This window comes from Anser cygnoides, chromosome 11 (genome assembly GCF_040182565.1).
Source record: "Anser cygnoides isolate HZ-2024a breed goose chromosome 11, Taihu_goose_T2T_genome, whole genome shotgun sequence".
Classification (NCBI taxonomy): domain Eukaryota; kingdom Metazoa; phylum Chordata; class Aves; order Anseriformes; family Anatidae; genus Anser; species Anser cygnoides.
The window spans coordinates 14,478,083-14,492,782 of NC_089883.1; the positions used below are offsets into that span (position 1 = coordinate 14,478,083).

The window sequence follows — 14,700 nt, forward strand, 5'->3', positions numbered from 1 at the left end:
GTTTATAGTTAATCAAATCTGCATTTCTAAATGTTGCAATCTAAATAAATGGTCTCTTAGAGACTGTTCCCCATTCATTGGATGTTTTTACTACGTATCCAACACATTTCGTGGGACATTATTACACTATATACAATAGATGTATTTTCAGTGTTTTTGTGAAATATTTGTTCCTTGTTGCATGTGAAGGTAAACTCAACTCCTATTATCTGATGCTGTTATCTGGTCAGGGTCATTAGAAGTTGTAGGAAAAAAGCAGAAGGTAATTCTCCAGATACTAAATATGCTAACTTGCTGAGGGAATAAACACCATGGGCAGAGCTGTAGGTAAAGGAAGGAATTTTATTAAACATTTTTAAACCCTCTGCCCTTCCTATGCTTACAACTGGGCAGCGAGCAGGCTGAAGAAGCTTATTTGTAACAGGTCTTGCCTCCATCTTCACATCCTTTCTCACCCAGCTTTCCTTCTGTTCTTATTATAAGAGCTCATCTTTCTTCAGATGTTAGATAATATGATTTTGTTTCTGAGTTTATTCATTCATTCTGCTTGCCTGCATCTCTTACATGCTCTTTTTTTTTCCTTTTTTGTTCGCTTTCCAGGAAATACGGGAGGGTTGTGTTGCTTTAACGTATGTTGTGAGCCCTCTAGCGGCATTTTCTGCACCCCTTTTTCAGGCTGTGGTAGCATTTTTTTTCTTTCCAGCTTTGTTTGCCTGAGCCGAAAGAGTCAGATTAACTTTTGTATAAGCTACTTAATTAAACTTTCCAGGTTTGTTTCTTTAATGTGAGAAGGAATACTCGTGTTTCCTGGTCTATCTGAGAGTATTGCACCTCTGGTAGTGAGCTTATACCCTGGGTAGCCAGGGCTGATGCAGCCGCAGTGTGAACACAAATGTATACTGTGGAGCCCACGTGGCACCTGCTGGTGTTGTGGGGATGCTCTGGGCACTTAAACACCGCTGGATGGAGGCTCCCACTTTGGCAGCGTGCTACAGCAGGTCAGATCCAAGCAGTGATGAGGATGTACTTTGATCTGAGGGGAGACTGACTGCAGAAACACTTGCTCTACTAGTCCATTCTTCCAGTTCCTAGCCTTGCTCTGCGCGTGTGCGTTACATGACTGCGCTACCGAGCGCCATCAGGTGACGCAGAGCTGCTCTGAAACGTGAAGGTGCCGAGCAAGAGCACCCTGAACTCGCAGACTGAGCAAGGAGACACCGAGGCAGTAGAGAGCTGATTTCTTCAAGTGCTGCCTGCCTGTTTTTTAAGTCGTGAAAGCTCTGTATGTCACTTAGAAAAGCATCTGCAAAAGGGGGAGATAGGTATAATTGTTTTGGGGCGACACCTGCCTATGACTTCAACACTTCTCATCCTGGCACACTAAAGTCAAGCCTTTGCAAAGATTTTCCAGTACTGCTTCCTTCCTCACTGGACGAGTACAGGCAAAAACAGTTCAATGCAGGCTTTGGGATTTTTTCAGCACATTCACGGTGTATACATGCTCTAAATGCCTACAATACAGAGGAATCCAGCTACTTCTAATGGGATGCATTTGCATAAAGGAAGAATTCCTTTTCTAAGATGGGTAATAAGCAGACAATATTTACTGATGAACAGCTGGATGCCTACCAGGTAAGATATCTTAGTTTGCTGAAAGGAAAGGAGTAACCTCAACATGTTTGTGGGTTGATGGGTTTTTGTTTTGTTTTTGTTTTGGGAGTGTTTTTGCAAATAGAAACAAAAACTTGCTCATTAGCTTGCATGTATATATTTTACTGTTCCTTCCCCATACTTATATTGTAAGGGTGGGTTGTTCAATATGCTCAGTCTGATTCTCCCTTCTCTGTGTGCAGAGAGGAGTCAAATTGCTCCTGTCTGGGCTAGGAAACAGCATGAAATCTGTTACCAGCTTGCTTAAGGGGAATTTCTGGTGCAATCTTCTTACTGAGCATTTTGTAAAGAAATGTATCTATAACCTTTTTATTTAGTCTGTGCTGACTTTGCTGTATTAGGTGTGAGGGAAAAAAAGGACACATCTAGTTTCACTTCTAACAGTGACTCATAGAAATATACTTAATGTAGTAACTTAATCTAAATGTAATGTAAATACTTAATCTAAAATAGGTATCTTTATGCTTGTATCCACTCCTGGGTGGTAGTTTCTTTCTTACCTTGACAGAAGAATTATACTTTTTATGTTTGGGGATATTTTATTGGTGGCTCTTTATTTCTGTCATATCAACTGAATTTTTAATACTCCAGAAAATAAATAATTTCCAGTCTTCATTCATGTTTTAGCATACTGCAAATCTTACTGAAATGCTTTGAGAGAAGCTCTCTGCACAGTGGGCACTTAGAACAAGTTTCTGAAAAAGCAAGTGAGGCAATATGTGAAAATAGAACTGTGCTCAAGACGGAAGCACTGAGTACCTGTTCTGAGAAGCAGACAGGGCTGGCTGCATTGCTCTGTTCTTTTACAAGAAGTGATAAATACAGACAGAATTAAAAGTGTGGGAAATCAACATTTAGTTTCTTCTGATAACCAAAGGACAGATCCAAGGCACACAAAAGTAAATAACATTGTATTTGCCTTTGTGAACTTTGACTTCTATCGTTGTAGTTGAAACTATGATTTTAAATACCAGTTTTTGGGGGGAGTTAGTGCTAACACGGACATTTCACAGGTGTAGGTATTTATCCACATCGAGTCAGTTTAGGGATACAGGCTAAAAATGCTTTAAAATGTTATCTAATTGTGAAAATAAGGCATAAGTTAAATGTTCTTATTAATTTCCTAGTTCTGTTGGTATCAGGGTTTTATACTTGTCATTGTTCTTGCTCCATTGTCACATTTCATACAATGACAGCTTCTTTAGTTTCCATTTCCTTACACATCTCATCCTCACCACCAGTCTGTCACTGTAATATACCAGTCTTAGACTGGGTTGTCAAAGTTCTAAACAGATTTTTTTTTTTTTTACATCCCTGAGAGATAGGCAAGAGGGAAATCACAGATCTCTGAAAACACTGATGTCTGTCTTCTGCTACCAGTAAAAGTGAACACAGAACAGAGCCCAACTGCAGTGAAACAAAACAAAATCCAAATGTAATTAATGTTATCTTCTTGACATAAACTGGCAAATGCAAGAGCCGAAATGTCATCCCTAATTCATTATTCTTCATCTAGAAATTGCCTTCCTCTAATGGCTTTTGCAGCCCCTGCCTTTCATAATGCTGGGTAATTGATCTCAAAGCCTTGCAGTAGTTAGGGCGATTGGATTGAGTCAGCCTGTGGGATTTCTCTGTTACAGGAGGACTTGTAGTTCATTAGTATTAGTAAAACACGATTTACAACAACCTGTTGTGCATATAGGTGCTCCAGTGTGCAACCAGGTATATACTTATAAATTAGTTTTAAACTGAAAGATGGGTTACTCCTTTTCTTATCCCAAATGGGGGCTAGGCAACTTCTTGAGAATTTGGTGTCTGTGAGTTGGTGCTCTGCTCCTTATAACTCAGGGTTACTGAATCATATCAGTATGTCAGAAGCAAGAGAGTCAATTTTATCCTTTTTATGAAATAGATTTTTATTATTCCCCACAGCACCTATTAGAAAGCTGTTCAAAAACTCCCTCTCCTGATGGTTAGACTTGTAATTTATTTGCTTAAGGTCATTTTATTACCTGGTTGTAACTTGCACCATTTTTGTCTTTCAACACAAGTTATTCTGGATTTACAGCATCTGAATGCTACTTTAGCAGTGAAGTCTTTTTTCAGGTTATGTTTTAAGAGCTTGTTTCATAGGAGATGCTTCTGATAGGTAAAAGGAAGATGGAAAATTGAGAAGTTTATCTGTTTAAAGTACAGTAAATCCACATGCAAATTACTTTAGTTTTCAGGAGTAAAAGTTAAGCTGCAGAAAAATCACCTGCATGAAAAGCTAGCATACGCTAATCTCAGGTCATCAATATGATATCAATGAAATAAAATAACCCTATCTGATTTGTCTAAAACTTTCAGAAATGCCCACATGTAAACTTTGTAGTGTTTAAATGACCATATTGAAGGGTCACCTTTTAGCACAACCTCTACATTTAAATGAAATGTGAATGTGGTCAGTTTCAAGGTGCTCCAATGTTTTAAAATAGATGAATGTTTTAATTAGTCTCCTAAAAGAGTGATGATGGGAGAGCCAGTTGAAGCTCTTTTTGAAAGAGATGAATAATAGAACTCAGTAACATTAAACCTCTTATTGTTTTCTTTTTTTTATACTCAGAATAGATAGAAGGAAATTACCTAAAGAAGGACTGGCAACTTGCAAATCTTCTAACACCTTGTCATATCACCTGGGAACTTATTTAGCTCCTGTTCTAGCTGACAGCTCTTTAAATTTGCATAGGCTTAGTGAAATGTTAGGGAAATCTAAGGAGTTAGGCTTTTGCAGGCATTTGTTTCCTCACTGAGATTCACCTCGTTACAATGTTAGCCATGTAAGAAAATGATTTCTGTCAGGGATTTCTTTTTCCTGTGCCTTTAGAGTACTTGACTGTTTTGTTGTCTTACTACATAAAATGCAAAATCTAACCAAGGTCTGACTAGGGGAAAGGTAAGTGTTAGCAAGAAAGATGCTTCATTGCAATCAAATAACGTCTTAAAATTAAGCTTTTAAAAGAAGTCTACAGGACAACTTTTGGATACCAAGTTCCATAATGAGAAAAGTAAATTAACCAGGAATTTTACTTTGAGTTGTGCTATATAAAGATGATTGGAGCAGGAAAGAATTAAGACAAACCAAAGTAGTAACGTCAGGTCCATGTATTGGCCTGAGTGCGCTGCATTTCTCACTGAGAAACATGATTACATTGAGTAAGAAATGCATAGAAGCTGTGCTTGGGGTTTGAACAAACTACTCCTCAAGCAGTCTCACTGCTTTCGCTGTGGTTACTTGAAAAGGTGGCCTGAATTTGATACAAATTCTGTTCCAGTTATTTCCTTAATAGACATAACTTAGAGAATGTAGGGTGCAAATATTTTATACCAGGTATTACTCTTTTTATTCTAAGTCAATTCTTTTTGTGTTTGTTAATTACTAGATTTTTTTTTCCCTTATGTTTAATATAGCACTAAAAGAAAGTGGTGTTTATCCCGGTTGGTTGTCTTCTAGGCAATACTGCAAAAAATAATAGTAATGTGAAAAAAATAACATTTTTGTATTTTAAACAAGAATTTGTCAGTTAGCTAACTTTTTCCTTTTATTAAAATTCTGGTCAAAGTGGGATTCAACTATATATCATGTGAAATATGCAAAACTAGAAGAAACAAGTTACATTACATGTCAGTAAACGGCATTTATAAATTGAAACAAGGTCATCAGGCTGTCTTTGGATTTTTAAAAAGCTGTGCTTGACTTGGCCAGGATCTGTGATGAAAATGTACCCTTTTGGGGGCAAAAGTGCAAAAAGCCTACTTGTCACAGGTCCTACAGGACCTTCTGCTAAAAGCACTTTTCAGTTTCATAAAGAATTGCTGTTAATGTGCAAACTTTATGTAGCATAATAATGGAAGAAGCTTTTGTGAAATTATCTTGTAGTCTGATTCCGGTTTCATGTTACTGTTTGGTGCATATATGGATTGAGCCAAATTAAATTTGCTGACAGTTTGCTTCTTCATCAGTACTTCCTTATGTCTAGCTGTTTCTACTCCAGTGCCTCAGTACAAATACGCAATCTATTTCTTACAGCTGCAGGTTTTGCTTACTGAAACTTGGTGGGGATTTTAGGGGTTTTCTGGCTGTAGTTCAGAAATAGGCTTACAAATAAAGAGAATGTGAAAATCTCCACTGATATTGTCTGCTGCAACCAGCATTTTTTAAGATAAAAGCCCATATAACAGTACTGTTATATGTGTATTGTTACAGTGCAGATACTGATTGTGACATAATTTTTTTAGCATTTAAATTGGGATTTACTGAACTACGTGCACAGATATGCGACTTATAGGCTGGTGCTAGTCTCACTGGCTTTCAGTAACTCTGTATTTACAGTGAAAAAGATACATAAAGGTATTTATGCCTCCTCAGTCTTGCACAGCTCTATACCAGTCTTATTTGTATGGCAATTACAATCCAAAATAAAATAATACTGCACTTGTAAAAATGTTACAAGAGTAGAATTAATAATAGATCATCTACCTATATGAGAATTGGTTTTGTCCATCACCTTTTGACTTCTTAACTTTTGATTTCTGATTGCTTCATAAGGTGATGTTTTCTTGATGTTTCATTTAAATGCTCTTAGACACATTGAATGCTTTTGTCACAGTGCAGAAGATCATTTGTGATTTTGTAAGTGAAACCTCTGAAATATATATTTAAAGTGTTAATATTTAAAATGCAGCATTCAGTACTTGTCATTTCTTGAAAGCTGCTCAGTAATATAGCTAGAAGCATCTAATCTATCTTGCCCTGAGGATATTTTCAAAGATCCTGTTATTCATTGGTTTATTTTATCTGTGGCTTGTTCGCTCTTCTTCGAGATTCTTTCTAATTTGAAGTGACTTTTATATTGCTAGGACTGTTTTGTATTATTTATTTACTTATAAAATGTTCTGATGAAGTTGTTGCAGGTTCAGAATAATCCTGCCCTTTTGAAATTATGCACATAAATGGCACAATTATACAACTGTTGTTATAGAGGAGAAATATAGTGGGTGTATGAAATACTATTTTGCAATAGCCTTGCACATTTGAGTGCTGCCCTTTTCTCATTTGGTTGTTATCCAGTTTTTCTTCTCTTCCTTTCTGCAGATAAATATTGCCCTTCTCTATGTGCAATTAATTTTATATTGAAAATTGTGCTTTATGCACAACAATCTTTGCGTCTAAAGGTGGTAAGTGATAATCTTTTATTCAGTGGACTGCTAAAACTCATAAACTGCATGCTGCTCTCTGGGATAGGCACTAGATCTCGCAGAACAAATTACACATGGTCCAGTTCCAGAATAACACCGCACGTTACACTCTGTATGTGTATGTTACATAAAATTAATGCTGATTAATCAGCATTCTCAGCACCGTTATCTCTACTCTTATTTTTTGCTCAAATCCCTGTAGAGCTAAACACAAAGCAGAACTGATCTAGGAGTTCGCAGTGAAGTCTTACAGACTAATAGACAAGGTAGTAGACTGATGTGTTTGTCTGTTACCATCTTGCCCTAAACTTGCATTCACCTGACATAGCAGGTCAAAGAGTAAAACGCCAGTTCTGGTTTTGCTAAGCTCTTTACATTGTGCTGTTTTATAAAGGAAATTTTAAGAGCAGAGACTGTTAATCTAGCTTTGAGCAACACTGTGCGACTAGCAGAAGGTCACACCACCAGCCAAGAGCAAAGCCACCCATAAAACCAAAGTACACCAGCTATATGTCTCTTTACTCTGCAGAATATTTTAAGAACCAGTTAAGCTACCTAAATGCCACATTTGAGAATCAAGTTCCATTATACGAGCTAATGATCTAATTGAAATCAATGGACAAAATTGTTTGCTTTGTTTTTCAGTCTTCATTAGCCATAAGGAAGTGGGTGATTGCAGATTTGTTTGTGTTATCTCAAAAAAAAAAATCAGTGTTCCTTTGTCACACTTCTAATTAGTTTAATTACTGAGGACACAAGGACAGACCAAGTGGGATAGTTGATCTTAGAAGAGGAGCGGGTATTTTCTCAAGTGCAGGAGTAGGTAATCTTTCAAGGCAAGACCTCTGTCCTAAATAACCTGAAACCCGCAGGGGACCTCCTGTTAGCAGTAGTTTTTCAGGCTGTTGTATAGCATTAGAAATAAAAGTCTCCATTTCTGGATTGCTGGAAATCTAGAACTGATACAAATTATGAAAACTGTGGTCACATTTCTTTGAGTGTTTAGCATGTGCTTTTCTAGCTGGACTCCTCATGTCTTTAGTGTCCAAACAGAATAGGCAGATTGCTTTGTAAATCAATGGTAGACTAAAATACCGTCTACATGATAACAGATGCATTCCATGATATTCATGGCTTTAAGGAGGATTGATGAAGGCATGTGCATAAACCACAAATACTTCCCAGGACCCATTTCACCTTTCCATATGAGGGACTTAATTTGACATGTTTATTTACTATTTATTGTCCATCATTTTGTATTTTCTGTATGAATTAAGTAGCCAGAAGAAAATTGGATGATTCACCTCCGTGCTTCTCTGGCCAAAAGTCTTTAATTAAATTTGAATTAAATTGATGGAGTTCCAGCAAATACAAAATGAAATTATATTTAGACCTGGGTTCCATGGTGACTTTAATCCAACTTGGGGCCGTGCTTCCAACAAAAAGGGCAGTCCTATACCTCTTCCCTCCCACCAGTAATGACTTGTTTTAGTTTCTTAACACTGGTGCTAGAATTAGTGACACTGTTCTAAGCCACAACAAGGAGGTGATCCAAGCTGAAAATGAATCCCGTTTTGTGTGGTTAGTTTCCAAACACATTAGTTCCTTCTCTGAATTTTCTGATGCAGTTATACTACTCATTGGCATGAAGTCAGCATAAAGGAAGAACAGAAATAAGCTGAGAGAAGCAGGAGAGCTGGCTGGACTTCCCTCTCAGAGGCTGGAGCCGTGGCTTTTGCATTTGCCATTCAGGATCAGCCAGGCAAAGCATTTTTTAAGTGGTGTGTAAGGTCTTGCTGTGGGTTGGAAGTATAGGCCAGGGTCCTGACCTTGGTGCCTTGACATTGAATAGCTCTAAGCTCTCTGAAAGTGGTCTCAGAAACCATTGTAAATTTTGTGACACCCCTAACACACAATGCCATGTAATTGTCAGGCGTATTTGGAATACTGCAGTCAGCAACAGCGGTCAGGCAAATATTTGCTATTACAGGGAAACATAGGATTGTGTTGTCTGTTGTTATAAAGGTTTCCAGTGTCCATGTTTTTACATTACAATACTAAAAATTTCCATTGACAAAACTAAAGATGGAATACAATAATGTTTGTTGTCAAAGAAGTGAAGTGACTTGGATTTAAAAAAAAAAAAAAACTAAACTAAATGTGGACTTTCATCAGAAAAGGTTTATGATATGACATCTTGCTGTGGTTTTTAGTGGTGCTCTCACAAGAGTTCTGGAAGGTAAAGGGTAACTTATCTTGTTCATCTTTATCTCTATTTGTGTATCAGTTCCGTGTCAGCTTTCTAGTTAAGTAACAGTGTCTGCTGCTTTCTCAAGCCTATATAATTACGGGATGATTGCTGCTCAGGGCACCACCATCATTTGAGATTGCACCTGCCTTTCATTAGTAAATGATGCATCCTTTAGTGGCGGTTTGACTGTAAGTGGTGAACAAGCTGGAATTAATGAAGACTTACCCAGCTGGCTCCTATTTCACTTTGTGCAGTTCCAGACAATGTGACATCTTTGTTGGCAGCTCACAGTGTGCCTTCCTATCCTGCCTTGTAACACTATTCTGCTACACAATACATGGAAGGGAAAGCTGCTTCTGCTCCTGCTTGGTGTGGAGGAGAGCAAGCAAACTCAATAATTGATACCAGGCAGGACTGATACCATACCTGGATACCTGAGACGACCTGGTTGATTGCTTCAGCTAGCTGTGATCATTTGCTTTTCCCCTCCTTTGAAGAAGCGGGCATTTAGCCAGATTAATTCTCACCTTAGGGACAAAATGCATTTTCAGTAGTTGACTGAAGAGCAGGACCAAGGTGAGGGCACAGTAGCTGTATGTGCTCGTAGGTACGACATAACAAGTCTGCTGTTATCTTGTCACTAGCTGATTTTAGGATGTGTATTTTAAATGTTTTCGTTAAAGGAGAAAACCTGCTAGGATAGGAGCTGAATTCTTAAGCATATGCTCTGCCACATCACCCAGGCCTGTGAGAGAAGCAGGTAGTCATCAGGAGTGTTGTGGTTTCATTATACTAGCATCTAGCACTCTGGCGCTCCCACCCTCCCATCAGCCAGTAACTCTGAGACACAAACTTGCATGTTCTCTAAACTCATGGCCTGAGCAATGTGCAGAACTGATCATCCAGTATTTCATTGTCATTAGTGTTTCTAGTTTTGAATACAGGGCATAACTTTCCCTAAAAAAAAAAATACCTTAGGATATTTCAATTATTTTATAACATACATTGCTTTCCATAGAGTTACTTTATAGCATATATTGCTTTCCAAATCAAAACCAGATGGTACATATATGTTATCTTTAATGTTTTTCTGCCAGCTCTAAGTTTTCTCCCCAAAACATTAAAAAGTAATCCTTTGCGCTCACTTTCAATATTTCTATCGTATGGTAATACATTTTGTTTTTTTAACAGGATTGCACATTCTTCACTCGGAAAGAAATCCTTCGGTAAGTAAACTATATTATTTTTTCTATCATCATTCACATGGAAAGAGCAAAATCACTTTTTTCTGACTTGTGAGGAAAACAAATGAAACCAGTTATTTTGCATAAATGAATGTAGGATGGGGCTCAGGGTACATGTATAATATGTAAATGTGTGTAAGCAAAAGATGTCGGGTTAACATCAATAACATAGGCTTTTCTAGGAAGAAGCCATTGAATAGTAGGGAGTCAGTGACTTTCTGAATGGAATTTGCTGCTTTTCTATTTGTTTTTCCTCTGGATTTTTCTCCTAATAAGGAGTGAAAATACATCTGTGGCATGTATCTAGACTTAGGAGCTCATAATGTTCTAGATTCTCAAATTTGAATAGCTTCTGAGACATAAGCAGTATCAGGGAAACAGCATTTGTTTTCGTAAACATTGGACTTTTGCTTTGCTCTGAGATCAAAAATAGATGTGGTCTCTGTGAGAGGCGTTCTTTGCCTTAGCTCTGTTGCAGTAAACTTCAGTAAGTCTTACTGACATCTTCTCCAGTAAGATGTTCAGCAATTCTGTTGAGGTGAAAACTAATGGCATGCATTAAATGGGTTGCTTTATTTTTTTGATGGGGGAAAATAGAGGTGGTATTTCAGCTAATTTCTTACCTTTGTTCTTGGTATTTGTGCACCTAAGGTACCTCTACAGAAAATTTTGTGGACAAATAGGAGTCTAGAACATGTGTAATACAGGCCCAAATTAAAGAATATGACACAAAACACAACTAATTTTCTAGCAAGATTGTAATGTTGGCAGGGAGAGAATGGATGCGCAACTGTAAAATGCTGATGAAAGAAAGGAAGTAAGGAATCAAATATTTCCCCAGAAGATGTAATTAGTAAACTTCTTAATCTGAGTACACAGACTTTCACATTTGGAAAACAGCATTTCCAAAATGGAGATTTGAACCATCATGAGCAACTGAGGGAACACAGTAAGTGTACTTTGAAAAATATGCTGCAGATTTCAGGAAAAGATGTTCCGAAGTCAGAAAATGTCACTGTATGATAGGCAAACAGGAATTTTACAGCATTGTGAAAGCTGGCAATGAACTGAGGAGTCAGCCACTTTTGTTCTCTTTTTTTCTGGGTTGCAGTGGATAAAAAAAATAGTTGTAGAGAAGTTTCCAATGTACAGTTTTGACAAGCAGGTAAAGACTGACAGAAATGAAGACAGATTTCCCCACAGAAATGTCCTAAGTTTTTTTTTATATGCATTCTGGATTTTTTCTTGATGCATGATACTGAAATAAAACTTCTGTTGAAATTTGATATCAAGGCACTGAATGTTTCAGAACATTCTAAAAATAGCAACTATAAATGAGCTGGATTTGTGAATGTTTATTTAACAGTATTCTCGGGTGTGTCTCAGAGCTGTGTAATTTGAAACTGCATTTGCAGATAGGTGATTTATGATTTTTTATCCTCGCGTGGTAAGTGTGACAGAGTAGAGGAGGTCACTGTGATTCATAAGACTTCCTGATAAAGGAAGCAGCACTGAACTGTGGCAAAGGTTCTGCTGCCTAAGAACAAGATGATGGTTATTTATCTAATAAAGTTTAACATGGTGACTATGCATGGGATAGGGACTGTAGAACTGGAAGTTGTTGGTTTACCTTGTTACTCTTTCACTAATCTATGTAAGCAACTTTAATCTATGTAAGCATCTTTGACAAATTGCCCCTTTAATTCGTCTGTCTTAATATTTTTGTGTCTTTTAAGTATGAGGAGAATATTCCCTTTATCTTGACTGTTGAGGTTGCAAGCTCCTCCTGGTAAGAATAATTCAAACTATTTTACCTCCAGAATGCTAAAACTGGTCTTAGTTGTAGGTTTTGCATTCTGTTGTAGTGAAAATGCTGGTCTGAATACTTCCTGAAGCTCGTGGTATCTGTGAGAGGTGTCATAGTCACCTGGCATTTAAACAGACCAGTTAAAATACAGTGAAGAGTTCACTGTGGCAAACAGTATTTAAGTTAGAACAACCCTGATAGATTTTAGTAAGGGCTATTTTTCTAAAAAGCACAGAAATGTAAACAAATAACTTGGCAAAAAAAAAGCAAATAGTTTTTGGCTGAAGTCAGCCTCCCTTGCTGGCTCACCATCTATTGGTATGAGTGTTAGTGATGACACAAGCAAAGGGACACAGTTGTTTAGATGGGGATGAAGGAATAAATATGGCAGCTCCAATTTAGATGACTTGAAACTCACGCAAAACAGCATGAGATTGCAATTAGGTGAAATGGGCTAAGTGATATTATCCATCTTTCCCTGTGGGAAAATAGACCATCAAAAAGCCCAAACAACAACAAATTTCTCTTCTGCTGGTTTAATGAGCTGAATCAGCTCTCTCAAGGGTAAGCGCTAAAGGTGAAACAAGAACCAGAACAGGAAAATGGGACTGAAAATGAGGAAAGTAAAGGAGAGCAAGACTTCACGTTTCAGTGGAGGTGAGATGTTAGATTGGCTTAGTCTAGTGTCAGTGTAAGACTCTGGTACCATGACCAACTTAAGTCAACATAAATGTAGGCTGCTGTCAAAGGGGTCGAGGACACATTCTTCTGATTGATAATCTAGGTGTGGAAGGAAGTATTTTTATAAACTATAAGGAAATAGTGCAATTTAAGTTAAGGTGAAGAAGAAATGAAAACATCATCGTGATCCACGATTATGGGTCTAGGAGGAGGGAAAACCACTGTGTTAATGGACTGCAGAAAAGATAATAATGCCTGGTGAAATAGAAGAAACAAATAATTATTTATCATGTTTCAGTTGACTGTTTATCACCAAAAAATCTAAAAATTCTCTTGGAGAAGTGCTTAACACAACTCATTAAATGATAGAACTCATGAGCCCAGGGCAAGAGCGTGTTGAAGATCCGTGGATAATGTAGATGTATACGTACTATCACTGACAACATATCTAAAATACTTACAGGACAGCTGACAAATGTTTAGAATCCTTACTAATTCTGTTGATAGGTGTGTGTAAGGGCTTTGAAAGCATACCCCACTTTGCCTGAGAATGTGGAAATTACACCAGGACTACAGGACACAACCTCAGCGTATGGAAAGATGCCAGACCACTGGGTGGATGATCAGCTCTTAAGTGCCTAGAACATAATACGTGCTCAGATGCATCCACTGTGGATTTGCTAAAAGCAAATCTCCTCCTTCATGAGTGACTGCTCTTGTGGATAAGAGAGAAGAAACAGATGCAACATATCTTTATTGTAGTAAAGCCTTTTTGCATTTTCCTGCATGCATTAGTCCTTTTCTACCTCTGTTGTGTGAGTGCACTAACTTCTTGGCTAAGGTACCAGTGAACACACTTGAAAAAAATTGTAAGAAGTGTAAGAAACATTGAGCTGAGGGGGGATTGCAGACACTATGAAGATCGATGTTACCTTTTAAAGCAGTGCTCAATGTATTAGAGGGAAGGTCCAAGATCACCAATAGATCACCATCACTGAAACTGATACGGTCAAGTATTAAGAACTGTCAATAGATAGGAGAAAAAATTGTCAATGCAGAATGGAAGGTAAATGGCATTAGTAATTAAGAAAAGATATATGGGAAGGGGTTTAATTGATCTAAGCAAACTTAAAAAACAAACTGACCCCCCCCAGCCTCCCTGGATACCTTTGTAAAAAAAAAAAAAAAAAAGGGGGGGGGGGAGCAGCGGGTACTTCTAGGGTGTGTTAACCTAAGCATTGTGTGTAAAATGGGAAAATTCCATTCTAGTCAGCATGTCATTCTGAGACCTCAGTGTGAACAGCTGTCCAGTTTTGGGCATCACCATTCGAAAGAGATTTGTTGTACTGGAAAAGGTCCAATAGAGAGAAACAAGAATAAGAGGCTTAGTGGAGGAAAAACAAGAAAGTAGAAAGGTTGGAAAAACACTTTACTGATGGCAATAATTAATCTGTTTATATAACATGCCTGTCTTGAGATTGTAGATGGGATCAAATGCTTGTCTCCTATAAGGCAGTATTTCTCTTCCTTAGTTTTGTAAATCTGATTTTCTAGCAGCCAAGCTTTTACTCCAGCAATAATGCTTATCTGCTAGCCAACCCATCTGTTTCTATTTCTCCCTCTAGACTAGTACAATTTGGCAAATACCCAAGCATTCAAACACAGGTGTTCTTGGATATCTGTCCTAGCCAAAAAGTATGAACTCTGTAAATTAGAGCTGTAGAGTTTGAGACTGACTTAACCTAGCTAGACAGCTGCTAGAGGAATATGGCACTAAATTACCAAGTTGGGCACTATCTGGACAATCA

At 37.7% G+C, this 14,700-nt stretch overlaps 1 protein-coding gene across 6 annotated transcripts in view; it reads left to right on the top strand.

The window, feature by feature from the left end:
- CIB2 (calcium and integrin binding family member 2) overlaps positions 1 to 14,700 on the top strand; it is a 43,842-nt gene that overhangs the window by 2,781 nt on the left and 26,361 nt on the right. For 4 of the 6 annotated variants that reach the window (XR_001205539.3, XM_013177503.3, XM_048081379.2 and 1 more), the window contains exon 2: positions 10,352 to 10,386. Coding sequence is in view for 4 of the 6 variants with exons in the window: in XM_013177503.3 (XP_013032957.3) it covers positions 10,352 to 10,386 (35 nt within the window). In the remaining 2 variants the exon portion in view is untranslated. Of the gene's footprint in view, positions 1 to 712; positions 1,633 to 10,351; positions 10,387 to 14,167; positions 14,308 to 14,700 lie in introns of those variants that run through there. The other 2 variants (XM_048081378.2, XM_048081382.2) reach the window with 2 other exon arrangements.